The 25,040-nt window shown below is 41.0% G+C and overlaps 3 protein-coding genes across 3 annotated transcripts in view; 1 reads left to right on the top strand and 2 right to left on the bottom strand.

Moving 5' to 3' along the window:
• The window catches only part of LOC138975913 (dynein axonemal heavy chain 10-like), a 131,020-nt gene extending 129,003 nt beyond the window's left edge, over positions 1–2,017 (bottom strand). The window contains exon 1 of the mRNA XM_070348677.1: positions 1,655–2,017. Coding sequence (XP_070204778.1) covers positions 1,655–1,871 — 217 coding nt within the window. The 5' untranslated portion in view covers positions 1,872–2,017. The remainder of the gene's footprint in view (positions 1–1,654) is intronic.
• A 661-nt stretch (positions 2,018–2,678) lies between these two features.
• On the top strand, positions 2,679–10,410 carry LOC138975908 (protein AMN1 homolog). The gene is made up of 5 exons (XM_070348675.1): positions 2,679–3,129; positions 4,410–4,585; positions 5,260–5,375; positions 6,319–6,535; positions 8,982–10,410. Exons 1-5 carry the CDS (start codon positions 2,979–2,981, stop codon positions 9,318–9,320), a joined length of 999 nt encoding a protein of 332 aa, XP_070204776.1. The 5' UTR covers positions 2,679–2,978; the 3' UTR covers positions 9,321–10,410.
• A 1,802-nt stretch (positions 10,411–12,212) lies between these two features.
• On the bottom strand, positions 12,213–23,320 carry LOC138975909 (peptidyl-tRNA hydrolase 2, mitochondrial-like). Its single transcript, XM_070348676.1, has 6 exons — positions 23,249–23,320; positions 22,802–22,973; positions 22,102–22,203; positions 16,294–16,415; positions 15,058–15,170; positions 12,213–12,333 (listed from the first exon to the last, which is right to left on the bottom strand). Exons 2-6 carry the CDS (start codon positions 22,931–22,933, stop codon positions 12,284–12,286), a joined length of 519 nt encoding a protein of 172 aa, XP_070204777.1. The 5' UTR covers positions 22,934–22,973; positions 23,249–23,320; the 3' UTR covers positions 12,213–12,283.
• Between the last annotated feature and the right edge of the window lie 1,720 nt (positions 23,321–25,040).

Here is a 25,040-nt window from a genome sequence, read left to right as displayed (position 1 = left end):
TCGAGTTTTTTTCCAAAGTCAGTGTGGCGCCTGCGCAAAACTAATGCGCATAAGAAACGGCGTCTGCTATCAAAACCTGAGATCAACGCATCAACGCAAAAACTGTCATTTTGTAAGTTTGGAACAACAAATCAAGGTCAGAACAGCTATATAATCGCTATTGTATTTTCAGCGTAGCAATAGGGTCCGATATTTAGACTCGAACAAGTATAATGCGACGTCTAAATATCGGACCCTATTGCTACGCTGAAAACACAATAGCTGTTCATATTACACTCACGAAACATGGACATTTTCTCTTTACAATGGAAATATTCCTTATATTTACAAATCAATTTTTCTACTTAATATTTGAAACTCCAAAATTACAAACACTGATCCCCGACAATGCCGACTTGCCTATGCCTGCATACATACACACTCATCATCACAAATACACAGGCAGACACATCCTTACACACTCACACATAAGTAAACAGAAAAACAAACAAAGTCCCCAAGATGCCAAGGTCTGCTTTGCAATGCTGAAATAAACGCCAACTGTCACTTTGAAGATCGCTGTCCTGCACTGTGACAATGTAACACTGTGGCGAATACTTCTTATTAAATGATCAATCAATCAATATGAGGCTTATATCGCGCGTATTCCGTGGGTACAGTTCTAAGCGCAGGGATTTATTTTTTAATTTTTTAAATTTTTATTTTATGCAATTTATATCGCGCACATATTCAAGGCGCAGGGATTTATTTATGCCGTGTGAGATGGAATTTTTTTACACAATACATCACGCATTCACATCGGCCAGCAGATTGCAGCCATTTCGGCGCATATCCTACTTTTCACGGCCTATTATTCCAAGTCACACGGGTATTTTGGTGGACATTTTTATCTATGCCTATACAATTTTGCCAGGAAAGACCCTTTTGTCAATCGTGGGATCTTTAACGTGCACACCCCAATGTAGTGTACACGAAGGGACCTCGGTTTTTCGTCTCATCCGAAAGACTAGCACTTGAACCCACCACCTAGGTTAGGAAAGGGGGGAGAAAATTGCTAACGCCTTGACCCAGGGTCGAACTCGCAACCTCTCGCTTCCGAGCGCAAGTGCGTTACCACTCGGCCACCCAGTCCTATGATGATCATGTTGAAAAATTAATTTCCTCCACATTTGTCTTTACCTGGTTGAAAGATATGCATTCTTACGAATTTTGCAGCGTGCCGAATTAAGTGACACGTTCGCCTGAAGGAGCATTTCTCAAACAACCCTTTTTAACACCGTCTAAGTGATTTATGTTTATTTTTGAAATCATGTTACGCTTTGGCGAATAATTCAAATTAAATGATCATGTACAGAGATGAATTTCCTCCACAACTGTCTTTACCTGGTTGAAAAATATGCATTTTTGCGAATTTTGTGACACGCCTGCAATCATGACTCGCTTGACCCCAGTTTATGAAAAGGTAAAAAAAGAAAACGTACGGCCAGTAAAATATCCTCCACGAATTTGTCTTCCTTTTTGATGTACATACGGTACATTAATACCGACAATTTGAAATTGGCGAAAAATCAAATGCAACAGTGGGCGCGAATGATTTGTGTTTCTTTTGCCACCTACTGTACACTAGTGAACATCTTTGAATTAAGCGACTTACCGCATTCTACTTCGACTTCTTCCTCCTCTTCTTTGATGACCTTGTAGAAGAGAAGGGAAGACTCATGTTCCTCTGGTGTGTCGTTCAAGTACTTCAGCAGACACCGCTCAACTTCGCCGTCATCTCGCTCTAAAAGTTCTTCAAAAACCTCAAGCTCTTGAATATCAAGAGCCTGATACACTCTGTTTCGGACCCACTCTATTCGTGGGTCATCCATAGTTCTGGTCTGACTGACTATTTGAGGTTTAACGTCCTCTCAGGTATCTATGACCTTTATTGGAACATGATGAGTTATTCGATGGTAAAGTAGTTCTGGTCACTAAACTAGTCCATTCTGTAATGGTGTGTTCTGCTGGCGGCCTCTGGAACGCGGTGCTATGCACGCGCTGCGTGTTTTGGACATCTTTCCGCCGCAAAATATAATCCTCCAGACTAAATGCTATAATTAATTAGCAGTCTCAAAACTATAACATTTTATGAATCTTTCTTTTAGGACATTCTAGCTGCACCTGTTATTCAGTTTAACCATTTCAAGACATTCTTTTAAAGGAATATCTGGGTTTTTTTCGAAATTCATACGCACAAAATAAGAGAACTATTTGCGTATCCATGTTGTTTCACCTAGTTACTACCAGAAACGTTTTGATAGAGGTGCCACATATTTCGAGTTTTATATGTAAATTATAGTCCAAGTAGTGAATAAATAACTTGGAATGTTTTAAAAGAAAAAAAGGTGCACAAACATGCACAGACAACACAAACATGCACGAACAGGAAGTGTTGATAATTTTGAACCGGAAGTGTACATAGTTTCCATAGACTTCGTGTCGTCTGCTACAGCAGCCCTACTCTGTTTTGCTCGTACCTTGGCAAAATCTGTATTAAAACTTTAAAAAGAAGAAAAGAAAAAAGTATTTGTTGGGTGCTGTTTGAGATCATTTGTATGGTTTAATGTAAGATTGTGTCCATTGCAAATACAAACTTGTGTGATGGGTTTGGGAAGGTTAACCATGCAGTAAGTACCTCAAAATAGAACAGCAAGATTGCACAATCCTCATGCAAATTTCAGAATGAACAAATATAAGACCCGTACGCTTATTTACGAAACAGAAAGAAATGCAAAAATGCCAAGTCGTGGAATAAAGTGTTAATGTATATTGTTTTCTTTGTGTTACACTTGCAAACAAGCAGCACATTTGCAATCAGAGTACTGCATGGCATGTTTTAACTATTAATATAAAACCACGAAGTGCAAAGGCGACGGTGCACCAAGTAACAATTACCGCGTGTCTACAGTGTTCACAGTCTGTGTGCAACAGTCAAAATGGAAGTAATCAGCGCTGATAAGGATGATGTGAAAGGTTCTTTGAAAGAGAAGAAGGAGGTAGAATTGTACAGAGAACGCCTCAGCAAGAGGCTTACTTACATCTTGCGGTATGGTGCAAAGAAGGAGGGACTGCAAATGGATGAATCTGGTAAGACTATTCTAACCTACCAATGCATTTGTTTGCTTGTTTTTTTTCACTGTTTGTTTTAATGTTTAATGACTATGTTTTTCATAAGACAGGGTACGTCAAACACAACTGAGATTGCATGAGAGTAGGGCAATTTGTAAGGGTTTAGCACCAAAGTAAGGCCAATTACAAAGAGAACCAGGCAGTGAAACTGTCTATAATTTGTATCCATTGCTAAGGTCTGCACTGTTCTCATTGCATTGCATTGCAGTATGGCATTCTATCTACTGACCAGTTACAATCTTCACTGAAGACCATAATTATTACAAGTTTACGCAATATCTTTACACCGGCCTTCCTACAGTTTTGTGCGGAAAAAAGTCTGTAAATAACAAGTAGAGAACTGTTCTTCTTCTTCTTCTTGGCGTTCGCAGAGGTTACACAATCAGTCCAGCACTGGTGATAAATGTTGTCGTTTTCTCCAACTCCTGTCGACTGCCGTATAGTTTGGTCTGCAAGGGAGTTGGTGACGGCCACACTTCTTTTCGTTCCTCATCTAGTAAGGGACATCGCTGTAAGATGTGTTCCGCTGTTTGGTCCTCTTGACCGCAGGCACAGGTTGGTGATGGCGCCAGCTTGAACTTTCGGTTCATGTGAGCATTGAGCCTGTTGTGGCCAGTACGCAGCCTGATGAGGTTGACTTGCTGCTCTCTGGACATTGTGTGGTAGTCATCTCTGTTTGTCCTTGGCCTCATCAATGCCTTGATGATTGTCTTCTGCTCACTAAAGCTGACACTGTTTTCAGGTTGGTCTTCCACGGCTCCTTCTTTTGCCAGCTCATCTGCCCTTTCATTTCCTGGTATCCCACAGTGTGCTGGTATCCACTGGAGGACAACTCTTCTGGTTTGTCTGACCATTTGTAATGCTTTGGCCAGCTGTGGGAGTTTGTCGTTCTCTAGGGCCTGAAGGACTGAAAGGGCGTCCGAGAGGAAGACAACTTGGTAGCAAGGGTCTGCGGAGTCCTGAACGAAGGAGGCGGCCTGCATGAGAGCTTCTGCTTCTGGTAGAGAACTGTTTATAGTGATGCAATTACTTTCTGATGTGCTATTTTTAAAATGAAAGATTGGAAGCTATTATTGTAGCTCCTCGCACAAGGGGGTTGTGTGAAAGCATTCTGGTATAAGTAATATGTGCTGTGGGTAAAAATCTGTTAGTGTCAACACCCATCATGTGAGCAACACAAAAATGACACAACAAAACAACAGCAAAGAAAAACCGTTCCACGGCTTTCATTGTTTCAGGTTTTGTGCGACTGCAGGAGCTGCTGTCAGTTCCACTGATGGGTCAGTATTCCTCTGAGGAGATCATGAAAGAGGTCACCACATCTCAGTCTCACCGAGGCAGTCATCGTTTTGACGTCCATGCTGAAAATGGGATCACACTAGTGCGTGCGTCTTATGGCAGAAAACTTGAAAAGGTATGCATTTCACAAGCAGGCATGTTTGTATGTCAGTACAGTGGCACCCCCATTTTAAGACCTCAAAAAAACTGACAAAATCAGGTCTTAAAAAGGAGGGAGTCTTAAAATAGGGGTAAATTTACAGAGACTATGAACAGAAAATCTTAGAAAACAGGGTCTTAAAAAGGGGGGAATCTTAAATGGGGGAGGGGGGGGGTTCTTAAAAGGGAGGTTCCACTGTAGCAAGTAGAAGAAATCTGTGGTGAGTTTCCTTTTTTTAACAGATTCGTATTACTTTAATTTACAGAAGAAGTAATCCAAACCCACAAACAATTTAGATCCGAGCTGGTGTTTTCCCCCCATTTTTCGTTGACACATTCTTTTATCCAAAATCAGAATTTGATGAAAACTAGGTGATTCTAAATAAAATTACAAAGAAGATGATTGGAAAAAGAAGACAAGTCGAAGCTTTGAAGTCTGGACAATAAACTGTAGGAGTGAAGGTTTCTATACATCCATAACCTGCTCCCATGTCACCCCCCTCCCCAAACCTAACACACTTTTCTTTTACCTATGATTTTGATCTTGCAATGTTCCTGAAATTCTGCAGGTAAAATATATTTGCTTCATCACTATTGTACATGGTATTTTTGCAAACATTTTGTTCATACATGCCTTTTACTTATATTTAGAATCCTCACCATGAAGGAAGCAAGGTGTTCACATTGTTTGAAAGCAGCATGCAGACCATCCTCAGCAATCTGGAACAGTATGATCTCCAAGACTTCCCTGATGACTACCTCATAGGGTATGTGCACCGATGAGAGAGAACGAAAGAGGTGGTGGGAGGGGGACAGGTAGGGGTGAGCACACAAAAATGCTACGAAGTTAAAAAGTGATTTGCCATGCACGATGTAACAGACCACATGTGTGAGTCAGAATGGAAGAGGGTGTTCTTTTTCTGTTATCTTTTTACTGTTGACATTTTTGTCATCCACACTGCATAGGCAGCTACAGTTTGTTTTCTAGGGATTGCGCATGCACCTTACAGACTAATCTTACACATTGACAAGTTAAATATGAGATTTTTAAGTTTCCATGTTCATTTTTGTTGCAAGGGAAGTTCTTTTAACTTATACCATTATACTGGTGACTACTGGGCACAAGAATGTGACCATTAGGCCAAAAAGAAAAATATGTACGTTTCCGGTAACATCGCTGAAAAAAATAGGGTCGGTCGGTCGTTTAAAAAAAAAAAATTATTGTTTTTTTTAAACCTTTTTCTTACGTTTTGTTAACGTCTTTTTACGTGTTTTGTTTTTTTCCCGGCGTCATTGGCCTCCATGGTTTTTTCGCGTGACAGCGGAAATGGGAGGTAAGTCTCTTTGATTGGGAAGTCTCATCGACCGATTACCTCCCGTTTTTTGTTGTTGTTGTTGCGAAAAAAACCTTTAGGGTCGGTGCTTAAAAATAGGGTCGGTCGGGTAACCGGAAACAGACATATTTTTCTTTTTGGCCTTAAAGAATCCTCTGCTACTGCTATTTAGTCCAAATTGGATTTACTATTTGTATACATTTCTCTTTCTGTCCTGATTGCAAACCTGCAAGAACATTGCAATGACACTGCTGAGCAGGGTCCGTGGCCGCAACCCATGCCTGTAGAATTGTGTCTGGTTTAGTGCTATCATGGCATGTTCTCTCCGTCTCATGCAGAGCTGATGATGATATGTGTTTGCATGTGTATTTTGCAGCTTTATGTTACATCGCCTTGCCAAGCAGAAGAAACTCAACAATTCATGTTTAAAAGTGCTGCTGGTGCCAGCACTGGAACACCTGAACCTAGAAGATGTGTTCTTGACACAGAACACACTGCGCACTGTATACAGCCAGTGCCCACATTTGAAAAGTGTCAGTCTGAGGAATTGTGGCTACATCGTTACTGACAGCATGCTCAGTCAGCTGACTAAGGTAGGAGAAAGCTTCTCCGATTTTCACTTCTGCTAACAGCATCACAAATCAGTGGATAAGCTCAAGTACATTTGATGCACTTAAAGGCACATGCAGTAAGCCTCCTGTAAATCATCACTGAGCTCCCCGAGCCTCTACATACAGTGCAAGCATACTTCCATTTGAATGCTCACCGAACGGGAACATCCTGGCTGCTTTCTGTCGAGAGTGAGACATTTTCAAAGAATTTATTTTCGTGGACTATCCAAACGGTCTATCAGGCATAAAATTTATTATTTAGATTTTAAAAGTTAGGTCTAGCATTTAATAATAATTTAAAACGATGCTAGACGTAACTTTTAAAATCTAAATAATAAATTGACAGCTTGTTACACAAACATTCTTAAATCATAAAAGAATTCTTTTTTCATCAAGACAAGATCAGTACAATTCGAAGGTTTGAAAGTTTGAAAAAAGAAAAGCCCGGAAACGTGTCACGCAAAACGTCTTTCTCGTAGCAGACGATGTTTCTGTATAGCGCCAGCTCCTCTGAACGGTCGACCGCCACCGCTCTAGTTCGTGTGACTTGCAGCCGTTTGTTGCGTTTTAGATTCAGAGGTACACAATAACGTGCTATTGCAGATAAGCTTACAGCGAGTCGCATTGAAATCACAAACTGATGACTAAATTGTGAAAACAAGAAGAGCAAACGCTCGATCGAGTCACTTTCGCAGTTCTGAATATTATATGAGGCATCAGATGGACAGGAAGAAATTGCTATTCACAACACAATGAGTCACGTTCACATAAAATTTGAGCCCGGTCACTTTTATAGTTTCCGAGAAAAGCCCAACGTTAAGTTGTGTGTTGCCGAACAGAAAAGGCTAGTTATCTCCCTTGTTTTTCTGATAACGTTCGTAAAAGGCTACAGATGTAAATACTTTGATGTAAAGAATAATCCTACAAAGTTTCAATCACATCCGATGAACTTTGTCAAAGATATAAAATGTCTAATTTTTCCTTTGACGCTGACCTGTGACCTTGAAAAAGGTCAAAGGTCAACGAAACCATCGTTAAAGTGTAGAGGTCATTGGAGGTCACGACTAAACAAAATATGAGCCCGATCGCTTTGATAGTTTCCGAGAAAAGTCCAACGTTAAGGTGGTGTCTACGGACGGCCGGCCGGACAGACTAACACTGACCGATTACATAGAGTCACTTTTTTTCAAGTGACTCAAAAAGGAAACTGGATCACGCGGGTTCACGATGGCTCAGGGGTAAGATAAACCACGCAAAAATAAATTCTTTGAAAATTGCTCGCTCGATCTCTACGGAGGGCACCTAGGATGTTCTCAAGCGGTGAGTGTTTAAATGAAAGGGTGTTTGTACTGTGTGTAAAAGCCTGACAGTGTCTGTGATAGTTTACGCGACGCTGACTGTGCCTTTAATGTTAAAATTTCATTTTAAAGTTGCATTCATGCCCCACACCTGATCATGCTCACCACCACAGATCTTACCAGGCTTTCACACGGAGTAAAGAGCATTCTTTCATGTGGACACATTTACCAGCAACGCATGGTATGGCTGCATTCTGTGCAAAGCTAGACATTTGTGCTAAATTAGTGTCACCAAGTGCACGAAACACTCAAACCACCTTTGGAGACAAGGCCAGTCAAACAGGGGTGAGTTTTGGCTAAGAAAATGAAGCCCTATAAAAACTGCTATGGGAACACAAAGGTTCGCAAGCGCAACCAGGTGACAACAGCAGCCAGACCCCATCATAAAAAGCTCTCCACATCTCACAGGTGTGCTGTCAAGTGATGTACCCAAAACGTTTAGCTTTTAGAAGTAGCTGACGCTCAAGGCAGGGAAACAACTCAGTCACTGCGGATAAGGCTGTTGTGAAAGGGGGGTTATGGGCATGTGTTGAGAGTTCTCTTTCCCATGTAAAAGCCTGAACACACTCATGGCGCTCAACATGATCGCTTACACAAGAAGGAATGTACCTCCAAACAAAATTGAGCTATTGAAGCAACAAAAACAAATAGATTACTGATGTTTCCAAAATTCAGAATAAAAAAACAAGAACGGCAGGTTATTGAAATGTTCATTATTGACAAAACAAAATATACATTTACCGTAAATGTAACGTGTTGTTTTGTCAATAACAAAATGTTCCATTAACCTACCATTTTTGTTTTTTGATATTGAAGCAACCATTTAAGTATACTTATTTCCTTATACGAGAAAAAGGGGCTACAGTTTTACACATTCATGTTTATTGAATTGTCACAATCCATCCGGTGCAGTGATGTTACCCCAAAAATCTTGGCAATCTAGTTGTTATTTGATCCCTTATGTTTGAAATTGTAGACTAGGAGCAAAAAGAAATTACAGCTTTTTATTTGCGTTCTATCCCAGTTATGTTATAGATTCTCTCTCAGCTGCGGTTATTTGTGTGTTGCAGAAGCTGAGAAGCCTGGAGTTCCTGAACTTGACTGGTTGCAATCACGTGACAGATCAGGGTATCACCAGCCTTATAAAGAACTTGCCCCATCTCAAGAGACTGGGACTAAGTTCCAACAAAGGAATTACAGAGGCTGGTGTCATATGTCTATTACAGAAGGCTCCATCCCTGAAACTGGTTGATGTCTATGGTCTCAAGGCTTCTGAGGAAGCTAAAGAAACCATTGATCAAATCAGAGTTGAACGCAAGATCATTGTCATTTTAAATGGGCTGGAAGAGAAAGATGAGAATGGTGTGAAAAGACACATAGCACCAACATGTTTGAAGGGCATGATGTGAAGACAGCAACAGTTTCCTTGGGCCTATGTAGGAGAACTGTATTTGTTGAAGTGTAACAAATCAGATGTGGCATGACGGGTGCAGTGGCCTAGTAGATAAGATGCCGGCCACCCAAGCAGAAGGTCGTGGGTTCGAATCCCGGCTGCGTCTGGTGGGTTAAGGGTGGAGATTTTTCCAATCTCCCAGATGAACTTATGTGCAGACCTGCTAGTATTATCCCCCTTCATGTGTACACACAAGTACAAGTGCGCACAGAAAAGATTCTGTAATCCATGTCAGATTTCCGAGTGTTATAGAAACATGAAAATACCAAGCATGCATCCTCCGAAACCGTCGCGATATAACCCTTCGTGGTTGAAAACGACGTTAAACACCAAATAAAGAAAGAAAGAATCCTCCGAAAGCGGTGATTGGCTGCCTAAATGGCGGGGTAAAAAAGGTCATACTACACACGTAAAATCCCACTCGTGCAAAAAACACGAGTGTATACAGGAGTTTCAGCCCATGAACACAGAAAAAGATGTGGCATGAGAGAAGAAAAAGCGCAGTTCCCTTTGTTTATTCATGTGCAATATGAGAATGGTGAATGAAACTGTGAAGTGTGGAGCTGAACATTGAACTGTACTTGTGCACTCACTGTTTGTTGTTGCCATATGTTGCAAAGAGTGAAATGATGAAGAGCATCATACACTCCCGGATAAAATACTCCCTAACCCCACAAGCTAGCACTACCTTCTTCCTATGGACAGTGACTATGATTGAATGAGGCATCCATTCATCACCACCATGTTGGTGTGACAGATCTCAAATACATGTGGTGAAATAGGCAACGCTTACCTCGACCAATATTTTAAATATCCACTGAGTCCTCCCTCTATTGCCAACTTTATGTCCGAATGCAAATCTTATGCAGCAGTTTGAGCATATTGGAATCATTGGATTGTTTGTTTGTTTGTTTGTTTATTTGTTGCTTAACGTCCAGCCGACTACGCAGAGCCATATCAGGACGAGGAAGGAGGGGATGAAGGGGGCCACTTGTCAAGCGATTCCTGTTTACAAATGCACCAACCCATTACTTGTGTCCCAGCAGGCTTTAGTAAAACCAAATTAATACCCACTGGAAGACCACCAGCCTCCAGCATGTTAAAATAGGCCCAACCCATCCACTGCTGGACCTACATCAGAACACTAACAGACCAAACCATACATGAATCGCGAGACAAGCGGCAAGAGAAGAGATTTTTGGAAAAAATACAGGTGAATGAGCAAGAAGGCAGAAAAAGGAAAAGAATTCATGAAGAAAAAGAGAGCATGACAGGAAAGAGGAACCAAAAATCTACCTAACAGCAAACTAGAAAGCTCCTGCGGTTCCAAAAACAGGAGGGGCTTTTAATTTCATAACCGCAGTGCCCCACTGCGGGAAATCATTGGATATCATGTTTTTATGAGTCATTATTATGTGGTTATACATGTAATTTTTGTTGTTCTATAGCTTTTAAGCTCAATCTACTGCACTTATAATATTATAGCACCACTGGTAAAAGATAAACTCAAGAAGCTACACAGAAAATATTAAACCTTTTTTCCCCTAAATGTCCATGCAGGGATGGCCAAATCGTCTGCCCGGTCGCCAGGGGGAAGTAAAAAAATGCCCCGGGCTAGTAGAAACTTAGGAAAATGTCTGGCAGCTCTTTCTTTATTTCTTTATTTGGTGTTTAACGTCGTTTTCAACCGTTCAAGGTTATATCGTGACGGGGAAAGGGGGGGGGGGGGGTGGTGGGATAGAGCCACTTGTTAATTGTTTCTTGTTCACAAAAGCACCAATAAAAAAATTGCTCCAGGGGCTTGCAACGTAGTACAATATATGACCTTACTGGGAGAATGCAAGTTTCCAGTACAAAGGACTTAACATTTCTTACATACTGCTTGACTAAAATCTTTACAAACATTGACTATATTCTATACAAGAAACACTTAACAAGGGTAAAAGGAGAAACAGAATCTGTTAGTCGCCTCTTACGACATGCTGGGGAGCATCGGGTAAATTCTTCCCCCTAACCCGCGGGGGGTGTCTGGCAGCTCGCCCGGCTGGCCAGTGAAAATTCTGCTAAAATGTAAAACAACTTTCGATTGTACTATCAAGTTTTAAAGTCATTGGGACACTTTACAATGCAGGAATTTTTGTTGTCTTCAAAAACACCGCCATGTTATAGGAAAACATAACGAGGCTCCTATCTCAGATGCTCTTCTGGCATTTTGTTGTTTGCACTGCGGCTGGGCTGTTTGTACGCCACATATGTCTGTCATCAGGTGAACCAAAATAAAAAAATAACTTGATAAATCTGATACCAAAAGGAAGGAGAAAAACAAACAGTATATGAGAAAAAGAACAGATTGACCGTTTAAAGAACACTTGCGAGTGGCCGGAGTTCGATGGGGAGATGATGGGTTCTATTTTGTAAAAGATTTCCCAAGAACACAGAAAGACAGAACGAACGCTTTTTTGACTGGAACAACATTGCTCAAACTGGAAAATATAAAGTCGCGCGAAACATAGATCGCTCACAGTTTGAGTGCAAATTGCGTGACGAATAGTACCACAAAGAAAAGCCAGACAAGATACCAGCTGGGAAAGACAATTCTTCGCTGACCACAGCCCAGTTGTCGATCGTATCACCGCTAGTTTGTGTGGTATGTAACGGGCTAGTGAAATTTTCAAAGGCCTAGCGACTTTCTTGCGATTACTCGCCCGGCTGGCGAGTTAAATTTCTTAGATTTGGCCATCCTTGCCATCTCTGAACTTTTAAAGAATAAATGCAGCTGTACAAGTATTACCTGTATATAGTAACAATACTCACATTGTCTCCCACAAATACTCCCACCAGTCACCCCAAGATTTGCAAGATTTATTTACAAAAAAAGTACATCGCACACTCACTCATTCAAAAAAGTACAGTCAACAATCATAAGAGTTTGAGATGTCCAGTGATTTGGTCCACAAGAGCAGCGGGTCCTGTAACACACACACAAACATGCATACTGCTATGTAGTAGCTGAAACAGCACCTAGCTCCTTCTATATGTAGCCAAGTGCTAGATTGGCTTCTAAGTCATCAGAATGGGTGTTTTGGGGTGTCATTGATGTCAGTGTAAGTTTTGTTGATGGCTTCATGTTTTCTCTGATGTCATTATCTGTTCTCTGGTTAAATGTTGAAATGCACATGTCCATCAGACACTGATAGATTGTAAACGCTCTTAGCTGTCTGTGTCTATCCACTTGAGGCTAGCCTTTGATCCCTTTCAAGTCAAGCCGCCTCCCGAAAGAAAGAGAAAGACGGGTAGCTCTGGCCTGCAGGTGGTCAGTTATGTAACTTTATGACCGTACCAGTTGCAGCCTCTCAGAGCATGTTCTTATGTTGTCTGATGGGCTCAGATCAAAGCTTTGTTAAGGGGTTGCTAGAATGTGAGTTTTCTCTCTCGCGCTACGTGTGTTTGCAAGATTGTGATTTGTTTACTTGTTTTGACCAATGAGATGCGATGTTAGTCTCGATAAGTCTCGTTAATAAATTTGATTTGTTAGCTAACTTCTGATTGGTGGCTTTGTCCCCACCCATTTCTATGTACTTCACAGCGTTTGAGATTTGTTTTGAGAATTAAGAACTATCTGAGACAGTGAGGACGTACTTGTTTTCTATTCTGTCATATCATAGAGACAGCATGATGTAGACTGCAATGTACTTGTGGTTTGGCCATCCAGCCTTTGGCTGGGTTGGCAAAGAGAGAAATGGAAAGGAACAGGAATAAACGAGAAATGTGAACCAGCAGTAATGTTTTTTCCAGAGTTGTCGTTTCCAGTGATGCGTCTGTCTGTGCCAATGAACTCTGGTCTATATTTTCTACACCTTTGTGAAGTCCATGTGACAAATGTAAGTGTTGTTCGTCCAGTGCAAGACACTAAAGAAGCACCCACATGGTGTTCTCCTTACCTAGAGGTCAATTTCTACAACTAGGAGACTACATTCACCTACCATTACATGTACTACATATCTTCAACTTCATGCTCCTTCCACCCCACCACATATAAAACCACTTTGTTTTTTAGAAACTGGACCATTGCAGTTCAATACTTTAAAAAAACAAGAAGGGCAAAGCCCATACGACTCACATGCTTTACACATTTTTCCTACCAAAATACATGTGACCTTGACCCAAGGTCAAGGTCATGCAACACAAAGCTGTTAATTCAAGACATAGGAAGTACAATGGTGCTTATTGGCTCTTTCTACCATGAGATATGGTCACTTTTAGTGGTTCACTACCTTATTTTGGTCACATTTCATAAGGGTCAAAGTGACCTTGACCTTGATCATATGTGACCGAATGTGTCTCATGATGAAAGCATAACATGTGCCCCACATAATTTTTAAGTTTGAAACAGTTATCTTCCATAGTTCAGGGTCAAGGTCACTTCAAAATATGTATACAATCCAACTTTGATGAGCTCCTGTGACCTTGACCTTGAAGCAAGGTAAACCAAACTGGTATCAAAAGATGGGGCTTACTTTGCCCTATATATCATATATAGGTGAGGTATTGAATCTCAAAAACTTCAGAGAAAATGGGAAAAATATGAAAAATAGCTGTTTTTTAGGCAACATTTATGGCCCCTGCGACCTTGACCTTGAAGCAAGGTCAAGATGCTATGTATGTTTTTTGGGGCCTTGTCATCATACACCATCTTGCCAAATTTGGTACTGATAGACTGAATAGTGTCCAAGAAATATCCAACGTTAAAGTTTTCCGGACGGACGGACGGACGGACGGACGGACGGACGGACGGACGACTCGGGTGAGTACATAGACTCACTTTTGCTTCGCATGTGAGTCAAAAAGCAACTTGTGTAAATCTGGTACGACACCGCAAGCCCTGTAGTATTCTCTATTTAGTCTTTGATTTGGTCCTTCTCCAAATGTATGTGGGCAACTCCCAAAAGGTGCTCCCTGTCAGATGACATTTTTAAAATATCCACACATAGTTTATTTGTGAAAAAATACCAATAAAGCTGCTTTCATTGTAATCTGAAATGTTTGAATGTAATGATATCAAAGGTTTGTAGCAAATGTATTACTATTCTTTATTGAATTTCTAACATAAATTTCAGATGTTTCTCGTTACAAGTCACAACACGTGACGCTATTGTCACAAGAAACATTTACATATGCTTTTTTTCTCCAACAAAGGGGTTCATGATTACAAAAACTTGGTTTTTTTGTTAAGGTTCTTCACATTGCTTAATTTGGTGCTGCTTCGACTCCCTATGTTTGTGGATAAAGGAGTTGGTTTGTCACAAAAAAACAGATGTTAAGCCAATTTTGATATCAAAGTTCACTCAAGCCATTGTATCTTTTGCAGACAAATATGTTAATTTGAACAAAAAACACAAACTAATTACTGCCTGCTTCCAAACCCTGAGGAATTATGTACCTGCCAAAATCATGTTCATAACCAACAACAATCCTCTAAACCCTTGCCGACTTGCTTTCAAGATGTGTGTTAATGTGAAAGCCAGCTGCTCTTCAGATTCCCTTCAGGCATAACCCTCCCCCATCATCATCATCTTCCAGGAGCAAGATCATGAAATTTTGCTGGCGTGAGTTTGTGCATGCCTGTTAGTATGATATAACTAAAAGGCATGCAGACTCAATGTCCTAGGAGTGAGAAATATATAAGCACTGACCTGGTCCAACTCCCAGGACAGTCTTGGATCCTGGAGCTATCTGTGTCCTTCCTGCATCAGCGATGAGACATGACACCAGCCCCACAGACAGTGCCTTCTGGCCTAGTTCCTTCCTGTCACACAGTGCAAACATTTGTACTGCTAGCCGTCACCAAACACTGCCTGACTTCACAACATACATCTGTACTGCTAACCATCACCAAACACCGCCTGGCTTCACAACATACATCTGTACTGCTAGCCGTCACCACACATCGCCTGGCTTCACAACATACATCTGTACTGCTAGCCATCACCAAACACCGCCTGGTTTCACAACATACATCTGTTCTGCTAGCCATCACCAAACACCGCCTGGCTTCACAACATACATCTGTACTGCTAGCCGTCACCACACACCGCCTGGCTTCACAACAATCATCTGTACTGCTAGCCGTCACCACACACCGCCTGGCTTCACAACATACATCTGTACTGCTAGCCGTCACCAAACACCGCCTGGCTTCACAACATACATCTGTACTGCTAGCTGTCACCACACACACCGCCTGACTTCACAACATACATCTGTACTGCTAGCCGTCACCACACACCACCTGGCTTCACAACATACATCTGTACTGCTAGCCGTCACCACACACCACCTGGCTTCACAACATAATTACCACTTGCATCACCACCACCTCCACCATTGTCATCATTACATATTGAGGAAAAATGGCTTGGTTTTGAACCCTGTAGTCACCATAAGATACAACGCAAAACTTGTATGAAGACTAAGCTACCACGACTACAGCTGAAACTCAGGCATGCAAAGGGGGGAGCTCTGCACTGATGAACAAGATCAAACACTCATGATTGCAAAGATTCCTGATTTCCTTGACAAGTCACAAGTCTGCCCCTGGGACCATCACATGGTAAAGGTACGGTAAAGGTAGTCCCAGAACCATATTTGGTCGTAGGGGAGCGAGATGTTAGACATCTCACATTCTCTAGGGCCAGCTTTATCAGAGTGGTGCCTACCTCCTCTCCCTGGCTGCCTTCAAAACACAACGTAAACCATCAAAAAACATTGGGCACAGAAATTGACATCAACATTTTTATAACTGCTGGATTTCAGGGTATACACTGATCACAGCATAAAACTCCTAAACACTCTTAAACCTTTCAAGCATGTGCACAAAATCCAACAGCAGCATGTTGGGGAAAACTAGAGAACTCAGATGGTTGACTCACAGCATTGCAGTGCTGTCTGCTCTGACCACCACCTTAGCCTGGCCGTGCAGACGCCACTGTTTAAAGTTGTCAGGGTCCTGTCGGTAGGCACGCTCTGCAGCGCCCACTGCAGCATGGGCACACTGCAACATCACCAAACACACACACATGATCACAACTGATTCTTGGAGAAGATGGGGGCCAGGTTTTAATTTTAAACCCATAGAGACAAAAGAATGAATGGAGGAATGTAAAGTGACGATTAGACTAGAGACTTAAGCTGGCATTACCATGGTTTCATTTGAGCCATTTGAAATATAACCTTGTTAATCCAGATCCTTCCTAAAAAACCATTCTGTATATAACACAGTTGTATAGCTAAAATAATGTTGATGTACTGTTAACTTAGGATGGATTAATGATCTACATGCTATAGTTATTGTTACAAGGACTATCTCTTGAAACCTGCTGGATAAGTGAATGAAAGGTGAAAATTAGGCAAGTAGCTTAGAATTCTTAGTTCCTCATCCTAGAGAGGCTTTCTCATATGTTCATATATATATATATATACTAGAATGAATACCCGCTTCGCCGGGAAGAAGTACTTAGAGCCGTACGCCGGCTTCGCCGGGTCCGAACAATGGACCCGCCAAGCTTAGGTCCCTCCCAGATTCGTGGAATGGGAACAGCACGAAAATGATTCAGTGGCCATAATGCCATTCCTGACCATATCGAGTCCCATCCTTGTCGACGAATGTAACCGTGTTAATCACCTTTGGAGGCGAACTCCACTCAAACAGGACTGAGCAATTTAGAGCTTATCTCTAAGCCCTTTTGAACTGTCAAAGGAAGGCCAGTACATAAAATTACACAAAAGCCGCCAGACCACATCACAAACAGACCTGAACAATGTACAGGTGTTGCTCACATAGAGACACACACACACACACACACACACAAACACAGAGAAGCTGTATCTATAGAGAGATAGATGACAGTGTATTTTTCGCGTGGCTATAAATTGATTCGACCTTTGCACTTTTACAGCGAGGATAATTTACGGGTCCAATTTACGTTCTGGACACTGCGGTGACCTTCTAAAAATAGTAACAGAACGGGAATATCCGAAGATGCCTCCCTCAAACTATAGTGCACCATACGAAGGAAGGGAGGTAAACGCTGAAAACCTGGAGAAGATGAGAAGATAAGGAAGAGTTACTTATAATGGTGAAATGAACACAAAAACCAAAATCAGTTCAGCGCTGCGCGCTGAGAGCACGTGTTGAAATATCTCATCGATGATATTGTGTCCGGGGTGTAGCTGAATACGGTGTCCAAATTTGAAAAAGATCCACCGAGAACTTTGGCGTTGTGATGTGGTGTAGCGGCTTTGGTGTGTCGGTATGGGGGCCCGGGTAGCTGAGGTGGAACCAAAATCGGTTCAGCGCTGCGCGCTGAGAGCACGTGTTGAAATATCTCATCGATGAGGTTGTGTCCGGGGTCTCTCTGAATAAGCCCACCAAATTTGAAGCAGATCCATCGAGAACTTTGGCCGTGCATCGCGAAGACACAGATACACAGACACACACACAGACACACACACAGATACACAGACAGACACAAGTCGTATATATATATAGATATAAAACATCAGAAATTGTGAAAGAAACAATTGAAAGTCAGCAGAGACTTTCTTCCGAGATTTGTTAAAATCTCTTAGCAGAGATAGAGAGAGAAATAAGTATCCCTTCACAGACAGCCTATTGGGAGCATCAGACCCTCCTCAAGGGGGACCGAGATTTACAGAGCAAAGTCCCTTTGTGGGGGACGTATCGCAAGGTAATCTAGTCCTGAGGAGGACCATTGTATTTGTACCTAGACCAGACACGTGTTTCGACACTATTGTGTCTCATCAGTGGTCAGGTGGTACTGATGGCGGGAGTTGTCAACCCATGGTATCCAACTAAGAAGCAAACCATTCTCTGAATGGTAGCTTCTGTTGGCATGGGAGACTACCCTCATCTGACAACCCCAAGAGGATATCTGTGAAGGGAAACACTTGGATTTAAGGCCAAAGTGTAGAATTGATATTTATTAAGAAAGAATTTAGAAATTTAGACAAGTTTTAACCAAGAAATTAGGTTAAAACAAGGGAAATTTGAAAAAGCCTAAAGGGTATATATATATGAGTAGAAAGTCTCTGCTGACTTTCAATTGTTTCTTTCACAACTTCTGATATTTTTATATACATATAATTGTATATTTATATATGTGTGTATGATTGTATGTTGATATAATTATGTGAGAATGTGCCTGTTCGTATGCATGTGTGTAAGTGTATGTATGTATGTCAGTGTGTCTGTGTGTGAGTTAGTGTGTGTGTGTGTGTGTGTGTGTGTGTGTGTGTGTGTGTGTGTGTGTGTGTGTGTGTGTGTGTGTGTGTATGTGTGTGTGTATTTGTGTTTGTGTGTGTGTACATGGGTGTGTGTATGTGGATGTATGTATGAACGGATGAGTGCATGTATGTTTGTTTTTGTGTGTGTGTGCGCATGTGTGTGTGTGTTAAAGGGAGAGGATGTGGGTGTCAGTGTGTAGGTATATGCTTTGGTGAGATTCTTAAAAGGAATTTCGTATTGCGTTCTATACTAGATCTGTACGCTTTTATGCAAGTTCTGTTTTATTGTCAGACTTTTTATGTGTAACTATGTGTTTATTACTTATCTTATGTATTTTCATCTTTTTAAAAACAATTTTTCTAGATTATCTTATTATGAGTTATTTCTAATATGCTGACTGTTAGCAAATGATAACAAGGCATGTCGAGGAAAAAGATATCAAGCATGAGCCTTTTAGGCGAATGCTGATATCGTTTGTGAGACATGACTGTTGTCATTTGCTAACAGTCCGCATATTAGAAATAACGGTTTTATTACCGTTTAATTCGACCAAAACAAATTTCGAAGCGACCCCGCGAATTAGACAGAATAGCCGCAATGGGAACTGAGCGCTAAAATTCTCGTGACCTGGGTCAGCCAATCAGAGTAATACTCCTGACGTGATGAATATTCACAGATCAAATGCGTTTGACACACAACAATCTCACAAGATAAACCATGTTCAACATGCGTTTCGGTTGCTTCGCTTTTTCTTGTTGAATAGAGAGCGACAGATTTAGAACCGACTCAAGACGGATGGGAAATGACGTAAAGATACATTTGACGTAACGCGAGTGACGCAATTTCCCTTGATTTTCCGAACTTAGGTAATTTAGATTTCAAGTGAGCGGGTCGGCATTTCACACTCAGAGGATGGGCGGTACCTTGCTGTTCCGTAAAGCACCCATCGACAAAACTCGCTTATCGGTATTTTATTAGATAAAGAGAGTATTATCTGACAGCATTTGAAGTGTCATTCTGTAGAATAAATCACGCTGATCTTGTTACACCCCCGGTATAGGGGTGTGTATAGGTTTCGGTCGATGTGTTTGTGTGTTTGTGTGTTTGTGTGTTTGTGTTCGCATATAGATCTCAAGAATGAACGGACCGATCGTCACCAAACTTGGTGAACAGGTTCTATACATTCCTGAGACGGTCCTTACAAAAATTGGGACCAGTCAAACACACGGTTAGGGAGTTATTGGTGGATTAAGATTCTACAAGGACTTATAGAGTGACATATTAATGGTCAAAGGGAAATAACCTTCTCAGTTGGTGGCAGTGAGAATGGTTATTTCCCTTTGACCAACGGGGGTGTTTTTCCTACCTCGAAGGAATTTCTTGTTGATTTACATTTTTACTTTGTTTTGTCAATTTTTAGCTTGATATACAAACAGGGTCCCTGCCTGAACGTTATAACATTTAACAGGTCACCTAGAATCCGTCCTGATTGGTCAAAAAGCCATATGGGGCACTGAATTGGTAATAAATAACTTAAGTGGTCGTTGTCTATGAATTTTTAAATTTTTTTGTAATGCTAATTGTATGTTATTTCCTACGAGGAAACTCTTTATATGTAAAATGTTGAATTTTAATGTCTAATGTAAAGACTGCCATTTGGCGGTGAACAGCGCTATAAAAGAATGTTTTATTATTATTATTATTATTATTATTAAAGACAAATAAGCAAATATCTTAGTTATTTGTGTAAGGAAAAGATAATGAGGGTCATTCTTTTAATCTACATTCAATTGTCGAACATATCCGGCAGTATTAAGCACTGAATTAACTTACTTGACAAATTCTGCTTTCAGTCTGTGCAAGGGCGGGAAGAGGTATCCATTTGCTTAGATCTTGTAAACTACGTCATTAGAATGTGAAGCGTCATTAAGTAATGTGCCATTGACGTAATTTTTTCTTGGACATTTCATTGTGTTGATATTTGCTTTGGTTTAAGAATCAAAACGAAAGTACAGTAGAAACAAATCGAAAGTACAAGATTCTAACTTATTAAGTAAATAAATAATGTGTTTTAGTAACCAGATGTTGTTCTGGTTGCTGTGCAACCCATGCGATTTCGTAACCTAGCTATCGTTGTCTGCGTGCATTACACGCCCCTGAGGAAGGTCTTTGGCTGAAAATTTGGGTAGCCAACTTATCTTGTTTGTTTGTTTTTACTGTTCAACTAATGTTTGCTGTATATATATATGTACAGGGATGACCAAATCTCAAAATGTTAACTTGCCAGCCCGGCAAGTAACTGCAGGAAAGTCACTAGCCCGTCAGAAATTTGGCTGGCCCGGTAAATACCACACACAAAACTTATGACTTTCACATTTCTTTACACAATTAAAATAGCAGTGATAAGTCTGACAGACAACCGGGCAGCAGTCAACGATGACTAGACTTTCCCAGCTAGTGCCTTGCCTGGCTTGATTTTGCAATGTTTTTCATGGAAGTTGCACTCGCTGAGATTTGTGACTGTGAGCAAACTGTTTTGTGTGACTTGATATAGTCCAGCTTGAGCTATGTTTAGACCTGGGAACCCCTGTTTTGCACTTGTAGCATTCTCAAAGAAACTTGGCGTATTTTCAGAAAAATGAGTGTACTCCACACATCATTCAAACCTCCCAAATACTGGATTGGTTTAACTAACATAGACTACTTTTCTTCACAATCGTAACTTAAGTTACGATTGTGAAGAAAAGTAGTCTATGAATTTGTTTGATCGTATTTATTTTCCACCGACCGTACTGATCGTATTTTAGACAATCATGCGTACAAAATACGCCGAAACTGTATGGGTTCCCAGGTCTGTATGTTGGTCCAGTAAAAAATGTGTGATTTGATGTCTTTCTGTGTTCTTGGACATTCAGTTTTGACAAAATAAAACCCACCCTCATCTCCCCATCGAACTCCAACCACTCCCCTCCCCGCTATCAGCATTCACTCACCAGTGTTCTTTGAATGATCAATCTCTTTTCTCTTTCTACTACTGTCTATTTTTCTCCTTTTACGGCATCATTCTTCCAGGCATTCTTTGCTATGGATTTGGAATCAGCACAACAGCCGAAGAGCGAATAAAAAGTCGGAATCGTGTCCGAGTCAGGAGCCTCGTTCTCGTTTCACTAGAACATATGGTGATGTTTTTGCAGACGTCAGTTCCTGCATCTGCAGTGTTTATATGGCTTTTTAAACTTGATACAACAATTGAAAGTTTTGCATTTGACCAGAATTTTCACTGGCCAGCCGACAAACGGTTTCTATACTAGCCCAGTAGATTTGTTACCCGCCGCTGGCGATCGGGCTGACGATTTGGCCATCCCTGTTGTACACCCCTCCGCATGAGCTTGTGACCATATAGCCTAGAAATGTCATTATATTCATACAATACCTGTGCCGCAATTTTTCCTTTTCCCATTTTCAGCTCATTGTTGACAACCAACACCAATTTGCACTCCCCGGAATCTGACATGGCTTGGATTCCATCTGTCAACTGAAATATTTCAATCAATCAGATATTTGTATTGTAAGTGCACACATGTATAGATAACAACTGAAAGTCAACAAATAGAACAAGACAAATTTAAATGTTTGTTTCAGATAACAAAGGAAAAAATAAATAAAGGGTTGGTAGGCCGGTTGCATTTTTGTCTCAGTTTTGTTTTTGTATGTGGTTTTTACTGGCCAGAACTTCTGCAAGCTGTCACCTAGATGTCAGAAAAGAGTACCTTTCCTTGTCAAGTTTGCAAAATTGAGATTTGCTATTTTAAATATTCTGTTTTTGGTATAAAAAAACAAAAGTTCTGGGGTCGGGAGGAAAAAAATAGGGTCCATTGGGAGAACCCGAAACGCTGATTTTTTATTTTTTACGCCTAATTACATAAGTTAGTACTGGTTCAACAGAACTGTCAATGCCAGAGCCACAGGTATATTATTATATAGATATATATAACATATTTATACATTCAATTTCGATCCAAAAAACTGGGGTCTAGTTCTACTCATGATTGAGCTTGTATCATGATTCATGTTCGCTAGAAAGACATATCAACATCTTCAATCCTCCAACTGTCCTTTCTTCAACAACTTACATCCTCTAACAGTCCTTTCTTCAATGTCTTTGCAGTAGAAGCCCGTCCACGCAGCGTCCAACCAATAGCAATACCAAGCCCGACACTGAGGGTGGCTGACACCATCACAGTCGCTCGGTCTACTTCCAGCATCTCGATTTTAGCAAGTAGCCTACTAACCCTGAACTTGAACCTGTAATTTGTAAAAGAACAAATTTAAAGTCAGCCTACACGAGTTCTCTGAACGACTGAAGCCTTCGAGTGCCAGAAAACATATATAGGTCTATGCAGAAAAGAAACAAACACTGAAACAGGTATGTGCGGAGCTTTGTGTTTATAGCCCGCCTCTGTTGTGAGATAGAAACTTAAAACTGTTTCAATTTGCTTATGACAACTGGTATGGATAACATGCGTGTACGTGCGTGTGTATTTGTGTGTGTGCGCGCGCGCGCCCTCGCAGCAACATACTCAGCGTGCTATAGAAATCTCCAAATGAATACTACTTCCTTTGGTCTCTGATGCCGAGTTGAATCTTTTTACCAGAATACAGTGGAACCCGCTTATAAGAAAGTCGAGGGGAAATAGTTTTTTGCTTTCTTTTACGAGTTTTTCTCATCCGAAGACTCAGGATATAAGAATTATTTTGGCAACTTCATTCTCTTATCCGAGTGATTTTATTTTTCATCATATTTTTGGAAACGCTGGCATTGAGTGAATGTTTATGTTTGTAATTGCATGTTGTTGGGTATGTGCGTTCGAATTAATATGTGTATTTTCATGTGTTATCAAGAGATAGAGAGTGAAAGATAGTGAAAGGGTGTCTTGATGTCTAAGGCAACGCCTTTTCTTACACCAGAGACATACATTGAAGAGATGCGAAGCGAGGCCGCTCGCGTGAACTCTTGGGGTACCGCGCTCGGTCAGCGTGACCTCGCGCGATTGTCAGCCATCATCCCGTACTACGTTGTTGTTCGCTTGCTCTCTGACACCGATTTGAAGTGCTTTTCTGTAATAATTCTTTGGATATATCCAGCTTCAGATTAAAGGCACAGTAAGCCTCCCGTAAACCATCACAGAGCTCCCCGAGCGGCGTCTACATATACTACAAGCATACTTCCATTTCGGAACGCTCACCGAACGGGAACATCCTGGCTGCTTTCTGTCGAGACGGCGTGAGAAATTTTCAAAGAATTTATTTTAGTGGACTTGGTCCTCAACAACAATGGCGCCTCGTTTTGGTGCTGGACGGCTGTTATGAATACCGGAATTCACGCCCGGACAGTAAGCCTCCCGTAAACCATCACAGATACTGTCAGGCTTTTACACACAGTACAAACACCCTTCCATTTGAACGCTCACCAAACGGGAACATCCTAGGTGCCCTACGTAAAGAGCGAGCAATTTTTAAAGAATTAATTTTGCAGATTGTCTCGAACACTTTTTGGACCCATCCTGAACTCAGGTCAAACATGAGTTACTTCCCTTCGGGTCTCATTCTATCGATGTAAACTGGCGATAGCCGTGAATCGATGATTATCAAAATGTTTTTGGACCGTGGTGCGTTTTTGCGCTAGACCTAACTTTTAAAATCTAAATAATAAATTGACAGCTTGTTACACAAACATTCTTTAATCATAAAAGAATTCTTTTTTCATCAAGACAAGATCAGTACAATTCGAAGTTGTGAAAGTTTGAAAAAAGAAAAGCCCGGAAGCAGGGTCAGCAAGGGTCGTAGCAGACGACGGTTTATGCATATCGCCGTTCCTCTCAACAGTCAAAAGCCATCGCTAGAGTTCTTGTGAACCACAGCCGTTTGTTTCGTGCATAAAAACGTGCTATTGTAAATAAGCTCACATCGAGTCGCATTCAAATGACTAACTGACGACTACATTGTGAAAAAGGGAAACTGGATCACACGGGTTCACGATGGCTCAGGGGTAAGATAAACCACGCAAAAATAAATTATTTGAAAATTGTTCGCTCTTTACGGAGGGCACCTAGGATGTTCTCAATCGGTGAGTGTTTAAATGAAAGGGTGTTTGTACTGTGTGTAAAAGCCTGACCGTATCTGTGATGGTTTACGGGAGGCTTACTGTGCCTTTAACTGGCAAATGCATTACTGGTGTATACATTAATCTGTTTGTATAATTTTTGACGCGCTGTAATTAAATTTGATGCTTGTAAGTCTCACTCAAGTGGTTCTCGCATTTACACTGGCGTGTGGATAAAAAGTATTTGAGGAGAAATGAGCGAAATTGCT

Source organism: Littorina saxatilis, linkage group LG9, assembly GCF_037325665.1.
Source record: "Littorina saxatilis isolate snail1 linkage group LG9, US_GU_Lsax_2.0, whole genome shotgun sequence".
In the NCBI taxonomy this organism is placed as follows: Eukaryota; Metazoa; Mollusca; class Gastropoda; order Littorinimorpha; family Littorinidae; genus Littorina; species Littorina saxatilis.
The sequence above is the reverse complement of the archived record's forward strand: the minus strand, read 5'-3'. Positions and strand labels throughout refer to the sequence as shown.